This window comes from Carya illinoinensis, chromosome 8, assembly GCF_018687715.1.
Source record: "Carya illinoinensis cultivar Pawnee chromosome 8, C.illinoinensisPawnee_v1, whole genome shotgun sequence".
Taxonomy (NCBI): Eukaryota; Viridiplantae; Streptophyta; class Magnoliopsida; order Fagales; family Juglandaceae; genus Carya; species Carya illinoinensis.
The window spans coordinates 946,113-966,061 of record NC_056759.1 but is presented as its reverse complement, the minus strand read 5'-3'; the positions used below and the strand labels follow the sequence as shown (position 1 = coordinate 966,061).

The window sequence follows — 19,949 nt, the reverse complement described above, 5'->3', positions numbered from 1 at the left end:
ATATAAAATAATATATGCTATCAATTAATAATAAATCATAAATCATTTGATAATTTATGACATTATATATAAATGGTTAATACATTATACATCATACATACTCTACTATTTACACTTAATTAAAATAATTACGTAATTTTTTCTTAAATACCTAAGTTACAAACAAACATGAATAATTTATATATAATAGAATTATTTTATATTCATTAACTATATATAAAATGTACGATATTATAAATAATTATACATGTCAAATAGTAAAATCTAAATTAGTAAGTAGTAACTATTAACATCATAAATATAATTATAATAAAATATTTTTTAATGAGTGAGTTACATAATCCGCATTAATAATTTATTTAATTTTAATATAGTAATTTAAAATTTTTTTACTAATTTTTTTGAAAAAATAATAAAATAATTAGGTCAGACCAACAAGATAGATAGCTACCAATTTGGTTTGGTCCCTATAGATGTTCAGTATAGTTCGAAACGAATTAATTTACAGCTATACTGTTGGCTTAAATTTATCTCAATCTGTAAATTTGGTCACATGCTCAATGTGATTTTGGATTGATTTCTTAGTTATAATTTGAATAGTGAATTGAGATAAGATAAGTCGAGATAAAAATTAATTTTTTTTTTAAATTATTATATTATTATTTTTTTAATATTGTTATTTTGAGATTTGAAAATTTTGAATTATTTATTATATTTTGAATAAAAATTTGTAACGATGAGATGAAACACTTATTGTATCTAAACAAATATTTTCTTTTTTATTTTTCTAAATATCATCTTTTGATTTTAGTTTAAACCAACATATTTGTATGCCTTTTTATAGAGAGAAATATTTTTAATATAGATAAATTTGATTAAAACAAATATATAAATTAAAGTGATTTGATGTAGTATGTTAGATTATAAAATTACTTTTATTATAAAATAGGTTTAACGTATTAACTGAAGTCATATTAATTTATGAATTTATTTATAAAATATTCTTATAATTGTAACATTTATGTCATAAAAATAATCTCGATTTTTTACACAACTACCTTTCATTTTACTAAGGATTGCAAAAGAGATGTAAATTTATCATTTCACAATAAATAATACTTTATCTTTTAGCTAAATAATGTATTTAGCTTTTAAAAAAATAAAAATGACATGTAAACCTAAATCTTTATCTTGAATTTTGTAAACCTCAATTTAAATGTCATGCAGCTTAAGCAACTTTTTATGTCAACTATTTTTAAAAAGTATTCACTTAAAATATAAAATGCACCTAAAAAAGTATTTTATCAAATAACTTCTAATTATGTCTTTCAATTCTATAAAATCTATTAACATATACATTTAATATTTTAAAAAGTATTTTGAAATTATAGAAGTAACCTTTCATTATTTTTGTATTAAAATAATTAAAATTTAAATCTCACAAATCGATTATGTAAATAAAAAATTGGGTTCATCTTTCAAATCACACTATTTTTTAATTATATATAAGTTTTACTATATAAAAGTAAAATTGTATATTAATTTATATATTAATATTTTTTTTTATATTTAAAATTTAAATTAAAATTTTTTTAATAAAATTTATTTTTAATTAATTATATTAAATTAATATACATATGAGTCTATAGCTTGTAACTAAATTTTTCGATTGTATATTACTTTCGGGTTCAGTTGTACTGCAAGCAAAACAACCGGTTCGACGCAATTTGCCAATTTCAACGGATCAAAACTCGAAATCCGTCACCCGCCTTGTCTCGCCTCTTCTCGAAAAGTTCTCGAGCTATTCTGGGGCTTTGAATCATTTCAAGCTGAAACTTCCTATTGCAGGGGCTACGGTTTTTACCTTAATCGAAGGAATTCCAGAGGATTCGCTCGAGTTGTCAGATTTTAAGTTCCATTGTTGCAGCAGCGCCATGTCAGTGGCAAGTGCAGACAATCACCGCCCCTCCGCTGCTCTTCATGTTCGAGAAATCCTGAATTCATGCTCCAAAGTAAGAGCCCCCGCTTTCCTCTCTTCGATTTCCGGAGATTTGTTTCGTTCCCGTAAAAACTTTGGAAATGGCACAGTTCAAAAAGCTTCTAAATATCTCTGATTCCAAATCGAACAAAAGAAAAGGCCGGATATAATTGTTCAGCTGAGTCGAGTTTTACGTTTTTCAACTGGTCAAATGGAAGTAGCAATTTCCAAGTGTTTATACTTGTTTACTAAGAAATCATTGCAAGGTAATGGAAAACAAAATAAAAGAACGCGTGACAGTGTTAGTTGAGTTTATTCGTGTTTCATTGATACGACCGGTAAGAAATCAAGACAATACGCACGTATATAATTACAACTTTCGTTTACTTTATTTTTAACAGGACTCGAACGGAGTGTGTCTAAATCATATTTTCTTTATACACTGTAGTTGATCGAAGCCGGAGATCCACACCAGTCTGAAAACTCGATCTCGGAGCTTGTTAACTTCCTCGAGACAATCTCAGATGCCGCTTTATTAGATCCTGACAACGAGGATGCAAAATACAATGCATTCGAAGTTCTTTCCGAAGTTTATGCATATCTGTGTTCTCCTTCACCGGACCAGGTTTTATTCTTCTTTCTCCTCTTATTATTTATTTTTTTCGCTCTCCATTGTTTGTCGATAATGAATTGATTTTTTGACGAATTTATAAATTGTATGGTGCTGTGCCAGGAAGTTATCGATTCGTTGTCATTTGAGTTGCCGAAGGCAGTGTCAAAGTTTGCGAGTGTGTCGGATGAATGTTTGAAGATTGCTGAGAGTGTTATCAATCAATTAATAACGATGTGTAGCCCACGGGATATGCTTTCAATTCTTTGCGAGGTATGTTATTTAGGTGTATATAGTCAATTAGTCTCAAATCTTTATACCATTTTGATGTTTGGTTAGGAATACATGGCTATGCTATTTTGATTTCTTGAAAAGGGGGAGGGGATGGCAGTGTACATCACAAGTATTTTCATCGGTGATGGCTTATCTTATAAAATTTCTGTTGGTATTTGTTTTAGTAAATAATATTTATTAGTAACGTTTTTGTTTAAGAGATTATTACCGTTACTTAAATTCCTTAATTCAGTTTTTTTTCTCTTCTTTCGGGTGCATGTACGTATATAGAAGGTAATTTTATAGCCGTTTGCCAACTTTTAGTCTTTAGCCGTTGGTGTGTTAAAGCTTATTAAAATATCCATTGGTGGTGGCTGTTTTTTTTCTTTTAGTTTAGAGTATTAATGTTGGCATTTTATTTCTTTCTTTCAATTGTCATTCCGTTGAAAAACATTATTGTTTTTTTATCTTTTCATTCAATAGCCCAGCTGAACCTTTCTAAAATGAATAACCATCAGTTAACCTTTTCTTTGATGGCTCTTTACTACACTACATGTTACCAAATGCAATAAATTAAGTTTTTGTTTAAATTTTGATGAACGTGGGTGTCCGTCGGGGACATGTGTTCATCCTAGTGTGGTGTGTCTTTCTTTCATGTAGGGGAAGTACGTAGATATTATTTTTTTTTAGAGTATTTTTCAAATAAAAGAGAGGTGTTCTTTGAGTGGAGTTTTGAGGTCAACCACTTGTGCAAAGTTGGTTCGGACTATACGACGATCAGTTGGGCTGTTGTATCTTGGAGGAGTTAAGTCAAGAAGAATTCTGCTGCACCGGTGAATTTGAGACTTTGTACACCGTAGAGGGTTTGAATCTCCTTAAAGAAAGCGAGATTTCCGTGCCTCAGTCCAAACTGGCTTCGTTTCTATTTTAACTTTATTGTAATTTTCATTATATTATTGTGTAATTTCACCAACAATTTCATCTAAATTTTATAATCCAAAGTGAAATGTTGACTAGTCCTAGATACTGTCAATATATTTTGACATCATCAGAACAAAAGGGCTTTGTTTCTTTCACTACGTTGCTTCAGATTTTGGTCTTCAGTTTTTTTTACTGATATTTTCACGTGTGCTGCATCAATTTTGTGTAATAGCTGTGCCATTTCTACATTTTTCATTGCTTATACTCGTCGAGGAGTGTGTATGCTTATTAGTTATAAAAAAGGAGTGTTGCCTAATACATCCATTATCACATTTACTTGTAACTATTTGTTGTTCTGTGTTATGGTTCTTTGCTGACATCTGATTTTAATTCCACCAGGCATTAGCTAAGATCGTCAAGACTTCTGCTTATTTTACCCCTCTCCTAAGTGGTCTTTCAAAAGGTAATGAGATTAACATGTGTTACCTTAAGTAAGGTGAAAGCAATGGTCTTATTGATTCATTTACATATTACTAGACGAGGCATGCCATCTGTGGAATGGACTTATTCCAATATGAGTTAGTACTGGTAGTGTCTATTTGTTGTATCATTTTCTTATTTTTATTATTATTACTTACAATTAGTTTTCAGTGAGGATAAATCTAGTAGTTCTTCAAATCGAGCTTCAAAATCAAGATTAGCGGAAAAGCATTGAAAAATCTATTACAAATTTAGTTTTAATTTATATATTAAAGATATAGCCTATGAAGCACCAATATGGATACAAGATAAACATACAATATGATTTGACCTGGGCAATATGTTAATTCTTGATAATCTAGAAATACAGCAAAGATACATTAGTAATAATGTGTTCTGTTGCTTAATTTAAAGATGAATGATAAACAAGTAAGGTTCTCTTGCAGTTCTGTTTTTGTATAATGTGGTTCTGTGCTTATGATTTGTGTGTATGAATGTTGTGAAAGCTACACTGTTGCCTGATGTTGGCTGATAATGTTGTTTGTGCATACTATTTTTGGTTTCAGTAATTCTTTCCATTCGGAGGCATCATTATGAACAAGTAAAAGTAGCGGTGCCTGTTATTGTTAATGTTTTAAAGTTTGTGACCTCAGAGACTGATGATGGGGATACAGAAATTGAGGGTTTGTTTGACAGAGCTGTAGGCATTGCCAATTCTATACATACAGTTTGCACAAAGTTGGTCTGTGACATTTTCATTTATTACATTTCCTGCTTTGTTGAGCTATTTCTTGCGACTCTTTATAAGTTCTCCATCAGAGTTCTGACCTTCTGTGCTGTTCAACAGGAGGGCAAATCAAATGAAAAACTTTGTGCTCTACTTGGTCTATATGTCTTGGAAATCATGGTTGGAATTTCTCTATGGAACTGAACGTCCAGTTTGAATATTAAAATGTTTTCATTTATGTTACAGCTTGAAGAATTGTGTTGTTTGATTGTATTCAATTGCCTTTTCTTCTTTCATTTGCTCGGGGGTCTTCTTTTCGCCAACTTGGTGGTTTTTTTGTTCAGTTTGCTGATGTTTATTATATCTGCCTGTATGTGTCTTAAAATACACCCATGATGTGCAGGCTCTTGTTTCCATCAGCTTGAATCAAAACAAAGTAAGCTGTCAGCACTTGGTGTCGCAGTTGTCACGCCTCTTTCCCTACTGTGGTCTATCATACCTTGGTTTAATAACTGGGAATGATGTTGACAAAATGACTAGCATTGTTATAGGAGGTACTTCATTTTCAATTAATATATATTTTTTTTCACTCTCATATAGTTAGTTTTTTTTTTTTCATCATTTTACTTCATCTTTTTCTGTTTAAAAAGGTGCGGAAGATGAAGTTGATTATATGAGTTGTTTATCCGATCTCAAACTCGGCGCATCACTTTCAGGTTCATATTTGCATATGCACTGATTTTATTTCCTATTTTGCCATTGAGTTTTATTTTGATATTATTTCATGTTTCTCTGACATGCATTTATCTTTCTTGGGGCAGTTATTTGGGGCCATATATCAGATGAAGTTGCTCAGGCTGCTGAGGAAGACTTGACTACTGTCAAGGATGAACTTCGGAGTAACCAGTTAAGAAGGTGGCAAACAGTCGGCATGTTAAAGCACATGTACTCTTTTGTCAGTCTGCCATCGGATCTAAAGAAACATGCCATCGACTTCTTGCTTTGCATCACTGATGGCAATGTATCCCAGAACCTTGATGATGAATATATTGACTTTGCATTGTATATGCCTAGTCTTTTTGCTGCTTTGCAGGTACTCTCTGTCTCATGTTTTGAGTATACATCATAACCAACCTGTTTTTATTAAGTATAAATTTTGATGCATCTAATCTCTGATGGTCAAAACTACATTTTTCAGGCTATTAAAATGGTAATCATATATGCACCAAATACGGTGTTAAGGAAGCTTGCCTTTGATGCGTTTAAAAGGGTAGGGAATTTGTATCTCTTATTGCCTTGAAGTTGTAACTCTACTAGAAATTTGTTTGCTGCATTCTCTAGAAGTGGGTGACCGTTCTTTTTTTTTTTATCTAAAGCTTTTCTACCTTATTTTTTCAAGTGTTTGTATAAACTTCTCTATAAGCATTGTTAATACTTGATTGTGTTGGTGCTCAAAACCAGGTACTTGCAGATATTCCAACTTCTCGTAGGTTTGAAATTTTAAAAGCTTTGATTACAAATACCAACTCTTCCTCCATGGTAAATTGTTTCAAGTCCGTTTTCATGAACTGCAACATTTTATATCTGTATTGCATTGACTGATGTAGTCATAACAACGATATGTAGATTGCAATTCTTTTGGATCTTGTTAAAGGGGAAATACATGCAGAGAGTAGCAAAAGAATATCGACAATAAATGATGAAGTACAGCAAACAGAAAATAAAGAATGTTGGAGTCCTTTGTTGTGGAATGCTAATGTCCTTGAACTAGTGGAATTAGTACTGAGGCCACCCAAGGGAGGCCCTCCACCCCTTCCTGAGCATGGGGATGCGGTATTCCTTCTAACGAAATTTTATTTCCCCTCTGGGTTTCTTGTTTTTCCTTGCTTAATTGCTATTTTGCTTGTGCATGCTGCATGTGAAGTCGGTATCATTTTGTTCTTTCACTATGCTTTGCTGTTTAGGAGATTGCCATGGTATTCAGATTTTTGTTTTCCTTTTATGTTAATTTTACCATATTGGACACCGTGGCCTTTTCTGGGATAACCATATGAATGTGATGTGTGAAGAAAGTTGGTGCAGGGTGTGTGGGCTTGCAGTATGTTTGGGGGTTTGCAGGAGATGAGAGGGAATGATTATCAATTCGTTTTGATGTTTTAATAATCTCAAATCGAATTGGAGAGGGGAGTGATAGCGTGATACTCACTCCCTTCATTTGGTTCAAGGGTGGAAAAAAAGAGTAAAAGATAAGGTATTATGTAAGTTGACAATAAAGTGATAAGAGTTTATATAGAAATTTCTAAAATTTAGTAATTATGTAGGGGTAATTTTAGTTAATTGAAAAGGGGGCTTTTGAGGGTAGAATTCTTTTGTTTTTTTAAATAAATAAATAAATAAAAGCCTTCAGCTTTACTTACCTAAAAATGGAGCTCTGAGTGGGGCAATGGCACCCCATTAAACCAGCTCGAAGATTTTATTTTGATTCGGCCTTGCAATGAAAATTTCTGCCTATTTTGGAGTTTGTATTACCATATGGTATAATAAATTACTGATTAGTTATTCATTGATCAAACATTATACAGGTGCTGTCTGCCCTGAACTTGTACAGATTTGTGTTAATAACAGAGTCGTCAGGTAATTCCTTATTTTGTCCAATATCTTGTTAGAAGCCAAGGCCGAAAAAAAGGTTTTACTAGCATACTTCTTTGTTGTATACATTTTCGTACTCCTTTTATGCATGCTCTTCTTAGGGTGGTGGCAAAAGAACACACATGACAAGTTAAATGATGGAAATAGTACACCAAAATGGACATCGACATTATGCCCCTATTAAATAATATATTTATCTTCTGTACCGTAAACTAAATAAAACCTTCTTTTTAAACTTTCTTATACATACATATATATAGATATATATAGTATACTTCCAATGCATTATGGCTTCGCCTCTTCTACTTTTTATTGACTGTAATTTAAATTATATGTTTTTTAAATATTAAAAAATCTAAAAGAGAATATGTTTTAAATTTGACTTGAGCGAGAAATGGAACAGGAAAAACCAACTATAGTGGAGTGCTGTCCCAGAATAATTTACACAAGGCATACCACGAATGGTTTCTACCTCTTCGAACCCTGGTGACAGGCATAATGACACAGAACAGGAATGATTCTGATCAACTTGCTGTTGACACAGTCTGTCAACTAAACCCGATCGAGATGGTTTTGTACCGGTGTATAGAACTTGTCGAAGAAAATCTGAAACCATCTACATAATAAACTGTCGCTTGTGGGTATGCATGCTATGCAATGTTTTTCTATAGTCTTCAATACGAAATCCTTCTCTCGGTAAAAAATCATAAACGGATAGAAAGTGTTTCTGGGTTGCAATTGTTCTTTTATAGTTTTGAGGAAAATTGGTTTGCTTTATTTAGATTGAAAAGGAATTACAAACAGTAAGGTTATCTGCAGTTTAGGTGTGCAAGTTTTATGTAAGTCTTTTTTATAAAAAAAAAGTATATCTCACCAGATAAAAAGGGATTTTTTTTTTTACACTTTTGAATAGTGAAGTCTACTTTTTTTTTCCTTTTTCTTTTTTTGAAATATCAAGACCTTACACAAGTCTACTTGTATACTTGAGAGGCTAGTAAAAATCATTATTCTTAACAAATGTTAATATATCTCAACAAAATCCAAAGAGTTCTTTTTAACTTTTAGGGGATCCCATCCTTTGCCTTTACGCAGTAACGTTTGTCAGAAGATGGACAATATTCTCATCGATGTTTTTGTGATCTATCATGTCGGTAAATAGTTGTATAGAGTATTTTTGAAATATAGATATCTTATCTCAGTTTTACATGAATGGGAGTTTGGATATTTGATCTCACCTCAGTTTTGAAAATGTTTGAGATTTCCGTGTCTCATCTCGGTGGCCAGACCCGCCCTTAAAATAGAAGCAAACCTGATGCTCTTCCTCAATAGTTTCTCGGTATCCTTTGAACATTCCTAATGGTTTATATTTTTAAAAATACATTATCAAATTTTACTTTTTTTTTTTTTTTATAATTTTATATACTGATTTTCACAATATATCATATATTAATTTATTTAATTTTTTTATATCATTTAAATATTATATTTCTTAATAAATTTTATTCATTTTAAATAAAGTAAAAAGTAGATAGAGAAATGAATAGAGTGAAAAGTGGAGAGAGAAATGAATTAAATATTTATACAAATGTGCATAGTGTGCCATAGATGTAGAGGTGGTATTGTAGCAAATTGGATATTAGTGATAAAATACATAATTCATTGAATGGCTATTTTGAGCTATTTTCTTCAAATTTTACAAAAATAAGAATTTTATATAACCCAGTGAGGATGCTCTACTCCATAACCCCCTTTTTTTTAATAATTTCTTTCAAAAAGATTGCAGGAACTTACTCATCACTACAGAAATCGATACACTTTTTTAAAGTTTTCTATAAAAAAAAATGAAAAGAAAAAGGATACTATTTTTTAAAGTAATCCAAAGCTTGTGCCATTTGGCATTTACCACACGAAGTAAAATATATAACATGTATTCAATTGGAGAACTTCAATTCTTAAAAAAGGGGGGGGGGGGGGGGGGGGGGGGGGGGGGGGGGGGGGGGGGGGGGGTGAGAACATAAAATTGCCATATAGATGTTAAAATTGCTATTTCATCAAATTTCAATTAAACATGGGAGATGCCACCCACCTCTTAGCTGCTCAACGCGGGTGCTACGTGTAGAGGCTCGTCCTATTCCACAATCTACAAATGTATGGCGTCTAATTTACTTGAAAATAAAAGCTTTTCATCAACTAACAAACCCAAAATGCAAGTGTTGACTTTGAATACTTTCAACGGGTGAGTCCAACTGGGTGTTACCAGAAAGAATGGCACGATTTAAGGATCGAGAAAAGGGTTGGTTTATCATCGACAAATTTCCAGAGAAAGAAGTTGCTGCAATTGAGGATATTGGCAGCCCAATCGATACGATTGTTGCAATATACCCTTGAAATCCCTCTCCCGAAACTTTTTTTCAACTTCTTTCTCATTTAAGAAAGAGAGAATGGAACAGTTGATAGGTAACTTCCACTGAAGTTTTTATACAGTCACATCTACACGAGGTTCTGTGCTTGGCCATGACAATGTAACAGAATTTGATAGCCTGATGGAACCAGGTCCTTTGGTGAGGAGAAGAAAAGCTGTCAAACATGAGATCCTCAGCTCATCCCATATAAAGTCTCAGTACTTGAATCTTCCTCAGATGGCATCATATTTAGATCAGGCAGCAAGAAATCGCCATCGCTTGCCGGGGCAGCAGCCTTGTCTGCCTCACAAGGTTCTGATTGCAGGTTATCATCACTTGCGGTGTTTTCCGGTACACTCAAAGAATTATGGTCAGGAACGGAGGCTACTCCCCTGTAGGTTTCTTTGAAAACAGCTTTCTCAAGTCCATCACAAGTTGCATTGAGATTTGTTGTTGAGTGCAAGATCGAATCAAGCTGCAAAACATAAAGATGTTCTTTTCAGAAGAGTTGAACAAAGAAAGAACCGCAAGACAACTGGAAGGAGCTTAGTGCAATATGTAGACTCCATTAGTGATATTGCTGTATAATACTGGTTGGCAAATTTGTATAGTGATTACATAGATACAATCAAAGGACAAGATTAAAATATAATAGTCCGTTCACCTTTATTCTCTTCAAGCTCTCGTTTCTGGCTCTCTGTTCCTTAAAAGTTGAACGTAGTGTTGCTAACTCCTATTCAGGGAATGTAAAAGATTATTTAAAAGAACTAATAAATTGTGGGGTACAAAAAAGTAGAAAGTCAGTAAAAAGCACACCAAGAACACACCTTTTTCAAAGTTATTCTTTCCTTCAACAGAGAACTCTCCTCCTCCTTAAGTTCAACAAATGTCTGAGTTTCAAATAGTTTTCGGATCAGAATATTTCAAGTTTCGCGAGAATATTTCGCAGCTGTAATAGTTCACATAACAATATCGATTTTTACCTTTTTTCTTCTTGACCTCTTGGTAGCGGTGGATTCACTTGTAGCAACACCCTGAAAAGAAAAATATGCGTGCAACACACGTCAGTGAAGCCAACATAAGCATAATCGTACAATTTTTCCCGCGACAAAAGTGGGGAAAAAAACAGAGTTACGCAAAGATGGGTACGAGAATTACAGTGACCCAAACAAAAGAGACAACGTAGCAAGTGGCGTCAGATTATCACTCAACGACGGCACCAAACTCCTCCAAAAAGTCAGGTACGTTCCCATTTCTCACGGGACCCATCAAAGATTCAAAACCACAAAATACATATTTTCGTTCTTTCTAATCCTGAAAACTAGCAGCACGATATATTACACACAGCACTAGCATGACTTTACAGATGGCCATGCTTTTAAACTGGGATAAACAATTTTTAACTCAAGGTTATTAGGAGTTTGGCGTTTTTCACCTCAAACTGATTGGGCAGGTGATGAGGAGGGAATGGAGAGTAGACACCATTTCGGGAAAAACGATATTCACAGCGTCTTATCACGGAATTATATCCGCAATGTTGATGAATTATTCGGTAACCAAGAGGCACTAACAAAAAGGCACCAAACCGCGCACCCTTCTCACTCTGGCCACTCCCATAAGTAGGGCCCACCAAACCACAAACCTTGACCCCGAAATGTCCTCGCCCCCCCGTATTCAAAGGCCCCCACACGGTGGTATTATCGTCAAAAACATAAAGGACGACGAAAGGCCTTGAGATTGAAGCTTCCTCTAATCCTCTTTTCTCTGGACAAATCATAACCATGTCCATTTCTCCTCCTGACAAAATTCCGTCCCTTCCAGGATTGCGTTCCGCCACCGGAATCTATTGGCACTTTCCGAAGGATATTTTCGTCATATCAAAAAACCTAACAACATGACAGGTGACCGGAGTCCGTGTTTGCATGACTTCACGTGAGCGTCTGTACTGTAAGATACCAAGGGCAATTCCGACTACATCAGAGTACATACTCTCTCATTAGCCGATTAGTCACCGCTGTTCCGAACAACCACTATTTTTTTAAGCAAAAAGAAAAAAGTATAGAACATTTATTGACAGATTTGTCCCCGGTGACTAAGGTTTTTATTGGTCATGGGCAATTGGAAAACAAAAATCGGTTTCCATCTTTCTTCTTTCCCTCTTTTTCGCAGGGGACATCAGTTTCGAAACTAACAAATTACACCGAGTAAATAAGGCAGTTAATACGGGGCAAAATAGTAAAATGACCTTAAAAAGCAATTTCGTAGACGAGAAATGTCTCATCGACGGACACGCGAAAAACCCCAACCCCAACCTCAACCTCTGATCCTTCTCATCCCCATTCTCCACCACTCCTCAGACGGAAATCAAAACACTCTCCGATGGTTTTTTTTTCAAACAAATAAACTATGACACGGCACAGATCAGGCGGCCAGCAGTGGGAAAAAGAAGCTGAAGATATAGTAAGAGAAGAATGAGGAGAGACGAGAGATAACCTTGGATCTGAAGGCAGCGAAAGAAAAGCTGGCGTGGAAGCTGGACTCTTCGAAGCTGTCAGCGGTGGCAGAAGGGGAAGCACCGCCGCTCCAAGAGAGAGGCGTGGTGGGGCTGCCTCTCGTCGAGTCAGCTTCTTTTATCGGTGGAACGGCATCGCATCTCAACGAGACAGACCTCGAACGTGGCTGCCTCAGTCCCCACCGGAGCGGGACGACCGCTCTAGTCCAAGACTTGAGAGAAGATGACGCCGCTTGAGATTGCTTGAGCCGCACGAGGAGCTCGGCCACAACCGTATCGTCCGTCATGGCCACGCTCACCCACTCGTCCCGGGCCATCTCCTAGTTCTGTTCAGCAAAGTAGTGGAGAAAAACTGCAGGAATCGTTTATATGCGTCTCTGAGAAGGATGAGTTAATCGCGAGAGAGAGAGAGAGAGAGAGAGAGAGAGAGAAAGTAGAAAGAGAAAGAAAACGAAAGAGGAGGAAGGTATTTATAGTGGGTTTGAAGGGGTGGTCTAATGTGTGGTGTGGTATTCCATTGATTCGTTTATGTTCGTCATCCCTTCGTTGTTTCGGGTGGGAGTGGGTCTTGAGTCTGACTTTTTTTTTTTCTTTTTTTTCTTTTTAATTAAAAAAAAACATAAAATAGAAATAGATATATTTGTAAGGTTTTTTTTTATTTAAAAATGATAAAGTTAAAAATGAAATGAAATGAGATAAAAGTTAAAAATTGAATAAAATATTTTTAAATTTTAATATTATTTTTATTTTACAATTTAAAAAATTAATTGATTTATCATATTTTATATGAAAGTTTGAAAATTAAGTTTGAAGATTTTATAATAATGATATGAGATATCTACATGACTAAACAATGTTTAAGTAGATGAGTTTTTTTATTTTTTTAAAAAACTTAATAATAAAAAGTATTAATTTTTTAAAATCTTCTTTGACTTTATATTTACTTCTAATCTGTTTAATTTTAGAAAAAAACATATTATTTTATTATAAAGTGGTAAAATAGTTATAAACACAAAGTTACCGCACCAGTGCTCTATTTTCTATTGCAACATTAGCAATTGTGGAGACTTATTACCTTATTATATATATATAAGTTATATTTTAATTCCTTTTATGAATACAATGAGAGTACAATAAGTGACGATTGCACACCAAACTTGGAAAAAAGTAAAAGTGCAGGTGTAATATAGAGATACTAGAGCATTCGCATTGGATTGACTATTTCAATCTTCAAAATTTGAAGAATATGTCACTTTTTAACTTTTAGCTAGTTATTCAACACTTAAAATCTATATTGGATTAGCAATCATATTCTCTATAATAATAAAATATTATTATTTTTTATTATTTATATTTCTTTAATTAATTTTTTAATACTTTTTTATTTTATTTTCATAATTTTCAATAACCTCTAACAATCATATTCATTTTTATTTTCACAATCCAACAATCTATAATATAATAATTTCATATGTACATAGATGGTAAAATCTCATATTATATAAATAAAAATCTCATAGATACAATCCATAAAAATTTCATATATATAATATAATAATATCAAACGTGAGATGAATGTGAGAAAAGAAATAATAAAATACTAGTTTGAAGAAACTATAATTGTTTTCATATATGAAATGTGGGATGAATTTACTGTAGCTAATATTTTCATATAAAAAGTGTTTAGCTAATTTAATGTGGATTTAATTTTTTCAATATTCTTTAAAATATGATAAGCACTGGCATTCGGCTAATCCAATACTAGTGCTCTTACAAAAGAAAAATTGTAGTTATCATTTATAATATTGTAGATGATTTTTTATCTTTCTATTTTTTTCTCTTAATATATATGTAGTGTAATGATGATTAGTAGAAAAATTGGATTAGTTTAGCAGAAGTAGAAAAAAAAAACAAACAAATATAGTGTGTAGAATAATAAATAGAAAAAATAAAATTATCATATTTAAACGTTAAGACGTTAAATATAAGTTATAATATGTTAATTTAGTATAGGTTTGGATAAAAAGATGATTTTAACTTATCTTATATAATCATTACAATTTTCTCAAATTTTCATACAAAATATAATAAATAATTCAACTTTTTTAAATTTCAAAATAATAATAATATTAAAAAATAATTTTTTAATAATATTTTATTCAATTTTTATCAACTCATCTCAACTCATTATCAAAAACCTCAACTTATAAATTTATTTTTATAAAATTTACATGCATATTAAACATTCTTATAAGGTTATTGTTAGTAGGTGGAATAGAAGGTTGGTTGGAAGAGATGAGCAGTAGCTTGGAGCCCAAGTAGTGGAGTGGTAGCCGAGCCACGGTCCATAGAGAAAGTGGGCAATCAGGTGCAACATAGACAGTAGAGGGGACAGCTTATCTTATCTTAGAATTATTAAAGCTAATTTGATAGAAATAACAAGCCCTCTCTGGTTTTGCTTTGCATCATTGGATTCGAGCTTTGAATCATAATGACCTTTACCATCTGGTTGTACTCTGCTCCATTCTGTCGACGTGTCTTATAAGAAGATTGATCTCCAAGTCAGGAAATCCAGTGGAGTGAACTTCTCCTATTCACATATTCGGAAACCTTCTTCACAAGTCATTACCACAAAAGGAACTGTTGTGAATGATGTCATGGAATTCAGTTCTAGTAAATATGGTGGGTGAAACCAATTCATCGGCTGCAAAAACAAGTAGGTAACACAAGGACTGAACACTGCAGTTCCAAACCATAAGTATTGACTATTTTGCTCAATTAAAAAAAAGAAAAAAAAAAAACCCATAATCATGGAGGCCACCTATGGAATTCATCTACTCCTCATGGGGGTGGACCATGCTTCTAAAGGATGACTCCATTTCCAATTGAGGTGGATAATTGAATCATGACAAGCGAAAAAAATCAAAACATCTAATATTCGTTCATGTTGGCATTCGATATCAAGTGCATTTAAAGAGGACAGTGTTAAAGAATTTGCACGTCTTTCCACCAAAAATGGAGCTAGATGACAAGGTGGAGAGTAAATTATACAACTTGGGTTTCTTCTAACGAAGAAAATCCGTGTCAAAATCCAATTCTTTAGGCTTTCTGCATTTCCATTCGTAGCCCAAAATTGAACATTCAGAATCTCAGATACAAACAGTTGATTAATCACGTTGACACTTGATTGGATCCGGTCAATATGCCGCCCCTAAGACGAAGCCTCGACTAATGAAATAACTTGGCCGGTAGCTAAATCAACAGCTTTCTTTGAGACTCGGAGGCGTCAGAGATCTATGAGCACCAACTACTTTCCATCCGTAAAACAGGGCGGTGCCTGTGTCAAAAGCACCATTTGAAATTGGAATTAATCGATCCCTTTGGTGGTCTGGGCTTTCACGATTCGATAGTTGAGAGCTCCTCCACATGAAGCTCCGGAAAATTTTCAGAAGTCTTTACAGTATGAGCACCCAGAGTATGGGCAATTTTGGGTTTTCGAATTAGACAAATTCCCATGAACCACGCCACTACAAATTACAAGACAAACAAACAGATCGTTTTCATTCATCAAACAGAAATTTAACACAAACCAAACCTATAAATTAGACGCTCCAACCTTAAACAACAATCTAAGAACAACCACCCAAACCAGAAAGAAAGTACAAAGTAGGTACAAAACACGCGCATCGACCTTACCACCCAAATCCAAGCACCCAAAACCAACAAACCCCGATGAAACACTAATCCTTTACATGATAATCTAGACTAGAAATTTCTTTCAAAGAACAATCTAAAACTACTTGATACCATAATTGCTTTAGGGTTGTCAACTCGACCTTCGCCTCGATAAAATGTAAGGGAAGATCGAGAATCAGATAAACCAAAACGACAACTATTCCACATCCAAAGTTGATTATAGACTGCCGAACCATTCTACCACGACAAGGTTATGCTAAATCGAGCCGTAGAATCCTACGCAAGTCGCTCGCAACATCTTCGTTCTTTCCAGGAACACACTTCTTCATGAAAAAAGCCGGTAAGGGAAGCGAACTAGGGGGCGGTGACGCAACAAACACCGAGGACCCGGCGTAGAACCCAGAGACTCCGTTCGACGCGGTCGACTGGTTGATCCGAGACGGCACCGAGCCCGTATCCAGACCCAGCCGCTCCGTCGATCCCAGATCCGGCACTCCAAGGTTCTCCTTATCAGACGCCGTGTCGTTCAGCTTCTCACCGCGTTTAAGGATCTTGACCTGACCCATGATGAGGCTCTTGGAGGAGAGCGCTTGCTGGGTCACGGATCGTCTCGGAGCAGGACCCAGGATGGCGGTGCTAGGCGGCGTAGGGCTCCTTTTCCTACGGTCGGGTTGCATGCGGTTAGCCCGGTTCGGGTTAGGGTTATAGTTAGGGTTTCGTGGCTTCTTCATGTGAGTCGGAGAGATTAGGGTCTTCCGAGAGAAAGGCTGTTCTAGACAATCTTGAGGGTTTAGAACAGCCACACCACCCATTATACTGAAAGCAGATATGAAATTGAAGATAATAACAGAAGGGCAGGTTCTTAAAAAAGGAAAGAAATTTCGTATAAAGGGAAAAACTAATCTGAAATTTCAAGAGAGAAAATTTGTAGAAGGACGGAAAATTTTATATTTCTATCGGAGAGGGGGAATTCAAGAGGGTAAATTCTCTATTTCCAGAGAAAGACAGAAGAGGTCAAAAGGGGAGGAGAAGAGAAGGAATGCTTTTGCAGATGAACCTCAATGTGTTTGGCCGAGGAGGAGCAGCGGTTACTTATAAGGGTAAGGTGACCCGAAGGCCAAAAAACAACTATGGCCAATTCCATGGATGCTTAATTAGTAAAACCACTCTCAACAGGTACCCGTGTGTCACACGCCCCATCTAATCACTCATTATTTTTTCTTATCTTCTCGTTCCTTATGCCTACATAAAAAATATTTATTTATCTTTTCTGCTCTATATATTAATAAATAATTTATTATTTTTATTATTATATTTAAATACATATATTAATAATAATATATAGTGTGAGAATGATAAATAATACTCTTTTATTTATAATATATCATGATAAAGATTTGTTTCAAAAAACAAGGAGTCAAGTAATTGTCAAATTTTTTATTTAATTTTTAATTTTTGAAAATAAATGATGGGAGTGTATTATTTAATAATACAATTATATATAATAAATATATATTGTCACGCACTTGAGGCGCGTTTGCTGTAAAGGACTAGAAGGCCACACCGTTTTTGTTTTCGTTTCTGTTTTTGGGATAGGAAGAGGAAAGGGCCAAACCTAACACTGCTGTGAAATGCTCATTATCTGACGTGGTTGCAAACCCTTCGGCTGGCATAATTATCTACGACTTTAATTATTAGCCCTTTCTCTTCAACACAATTACCAAGTTGCCATCACGTTGAAAATATGTATGCGGTGCGATAAACTTTCCATTAGTTTAGACTTCTAGTTATCGTCGTTCTGACCAATTCATTTATGTCAAAATTAAAAATAAAACTAAATTCCTTATCTCGAATCATATTTTGAGCCGTGGAACATTTTAAACATTTTATTCTATCAATTGTTTAAGGAAAATGCTATTTTATAGTTACAATAGATAGTAAAAATGGTAAAAATTTTAAAATTTAAATAAGAAAGAAAATACTGACAAATCAAATTGTTGCATAATTTATATAGTATTATATATATAATTATATATATATATGTGTAGCAATACTTATTATTTAAAGAAATTTGTTATATACAATCACTTTTACGTATTTTTTGTACATTTCAATAATGTGATTGGTTAAAATAACTATTTTATATTAAAAAATGATGCAATTAATTACATTAATAAAATACATAAAAAATATGTAAAAATAACTATATATAAAATTTTTATTATTTAAATAGTAATTATTTACATTGTGTTATGTTATCAAATGCGAGTAAGGATGACACTATCTAGAATAAGAAAAAGAAAAATACTAGTAAAATGAGAAGTAATATTTACAATTATAAAAATAGACATCAACCTAATTATTTAATACAATCAATTTTGTACGGTCATTTGCTTGACATAATAATGCATTCAATTAAAAAAAAAATTTACATTCATATAAACTAATTACTCCTCTAAATTTATACCATATTTGATTATTGCAAATATTTGTTAAAAAAAATATAATAGCCAAAGATCCATCACATTATTCTATAATGTGATGCGTACTAACTTAGTAAGTTAATACGTACTAACTTACGTATTAATATTGATTATTTTATATTTAAAATTTAAATTAATATTATTTTTAATAAAATTTATTTTTTTATTAATTATAATAAATTAATACATATATTAATACATAATTATATTTATATTTTTTCTTATAAATCTCGGGTGGACGCGATTTGAAAAGTTGACCCTGGCCTTTGATTGGAAAACACGCATTCAGGAGGAGTAGGAGGAGGTTTCATCTGTCTCAGTCAACATCCAACGCTTCGAGGGTACGTGTTGTAGTTAATCCCAACAGAAATGATTTTTCAGTCGAAAAATACAGTTGGCGTGCAGTTAATTATAAAAAAAAATAATATAAAACTTATATAAAAAAAAAAAAAATTATTTTTATAACTTTTTATAATTCATGTAGGTCTCCTGAATATAAAATAATTTTTTTATAATTTATTTTTATTCATTCTGTACAACCGACTGCATGCTGACTGTATTTTCCGACGGTACGTAACAAAGCCCCAACCGAGGGGCAGATATAGTAGCCTACAGCTGTGAGCGAATAAAAGCTACACGTGTCTTTCTCCTATTCGGCTGACGTAGCCGTCGACAGCGACTTCCATTTGGGAGGTTCGGCTGGGCCGTCTTTTCCTTTCACTGTTTGACAAACCTTTTTCCATAACTTAGTTGGCACGCGTCAACTAATACACGGTTGGTTGTATAGAACTTTTAAAAGTTTTTCACTTTCTTTAAAAAAGGAAAAGAAAAGGTTTTTCTATTTTCAATTTTAATTCACAAAAACAGAGATTATGTAATCTTATGATAGATGATAAATCTAAAGGAAATAATTGAAAATTTTTAAACATAAACTCACATATTACATTTTTTAATTTTTTTATTAAATATTTAATATATAGATAATAAGTAAAAGAATTCAATTAATTTTAAAAAAATAAACTTAAAATTAAAAAAATAAAAAATAAAAAAATATAATGTGTGGGCTTATGTATAGCAAAGTTGAAAATAATTATTTATAAATAAAATTATATATTATGTATAGGGATGATAAGTAGAATTTTTCAAATAAAACTCTTTTTTAAAATGACAAATTTATTTAAAAACCAAAAAACTACTATAGACATAATTCACTTAGCA

The 19,949-nt window shown here is 33.2% G+C and overlaps 3 protein-coding genes across 3 annotated transcripts; 1 reads left to right on the top strand and 2 right to left on the bottom strand.

Moving 5' to 3' along the window:
• The first annotated feature begins 1,670 nt into the window (after nucleotides 1-1,670).
• Nucleotides 1,671-8,456, top strand: LOC122319320 (aberrant root formation protein 4). The gene is made up of 14 exons (XM_043137338.1): nucleotides 1,671-2,012; nucleotides 2,427-2,603; nucleotides 2,712-2,861; nucleotides 4,182-4,245; nucleotides 4,829-5,004; nucleotides 5,110-5,169; nucleotides 5,393-5,543; nucleotides 5,640-5,705; nucleotides 5,811-6,082; nucleotides 6,188-6,259; nucleotides 6,451-6,528; nucleotides 6,616-6,822; nucleotides 7,572-7,623; nucleotides 8,042-8,456. The coding sequence occupies exons 1-14, from the start codon at nucleotides 1,935-1,937 to the stop codon at nucleotides 8,260-8,262; spliced, it is 1,824 nt and encodes a 607-aa protein (XP_042993272.1). The 5' UTR covers nucleotides 1,671-1,934; the 3' UTR covers nucleotides 8,263-8,456.
• Nucleotides 8,457-9,824: 1,368 nt separating this feature from the next.
• Nucleotides 9,825-13,000, bottom strand: LOC122274152. Its single transcript, XM_043083122.1, has 5 exons — nucleotides 12,534-13,000; nucleotides 11,024-11,074; nucleotides 10,868-10,930; nucleotides 10,705-10,773; nucleotides 9,825-10,515 (listed from the first exon to the last, which is right to left on the bottom strand). The coding sequence occupies exons 1-5, from the start codon at nucleotides 12,867-12,869 to the stop codon at nucleotides 10,234-10,236; spliced, it is 801 nt and encodes a 266-aa protein (XP_042939056.1). The 5' UTR covers nucleotides 12,870-13,000; the 3' UTR covers nucleotides 9,825-10,233.
• A 3,086-nt stretch (nucleotides 13,001-16,086) lies between these two features.
• Nucleotides 16,087-17,328, bottom strand: LOC122319022. Its single transcript, XM_043136877.1, has one exon. It carries the CDS (start codon nucleotides 17,058-17,060, stop codon nucleotides 16,500-16,502), a length of 561 nt encoding a protein of 186 aa, XP_042992811.1. The 5' UTR covers nucleotides 17,061-17,328; the 3' UTR covers nucleotides 16,087-16,499.
• Nucleotides 17,329-19,949: the final 2,621 nt, after the last annotated feature.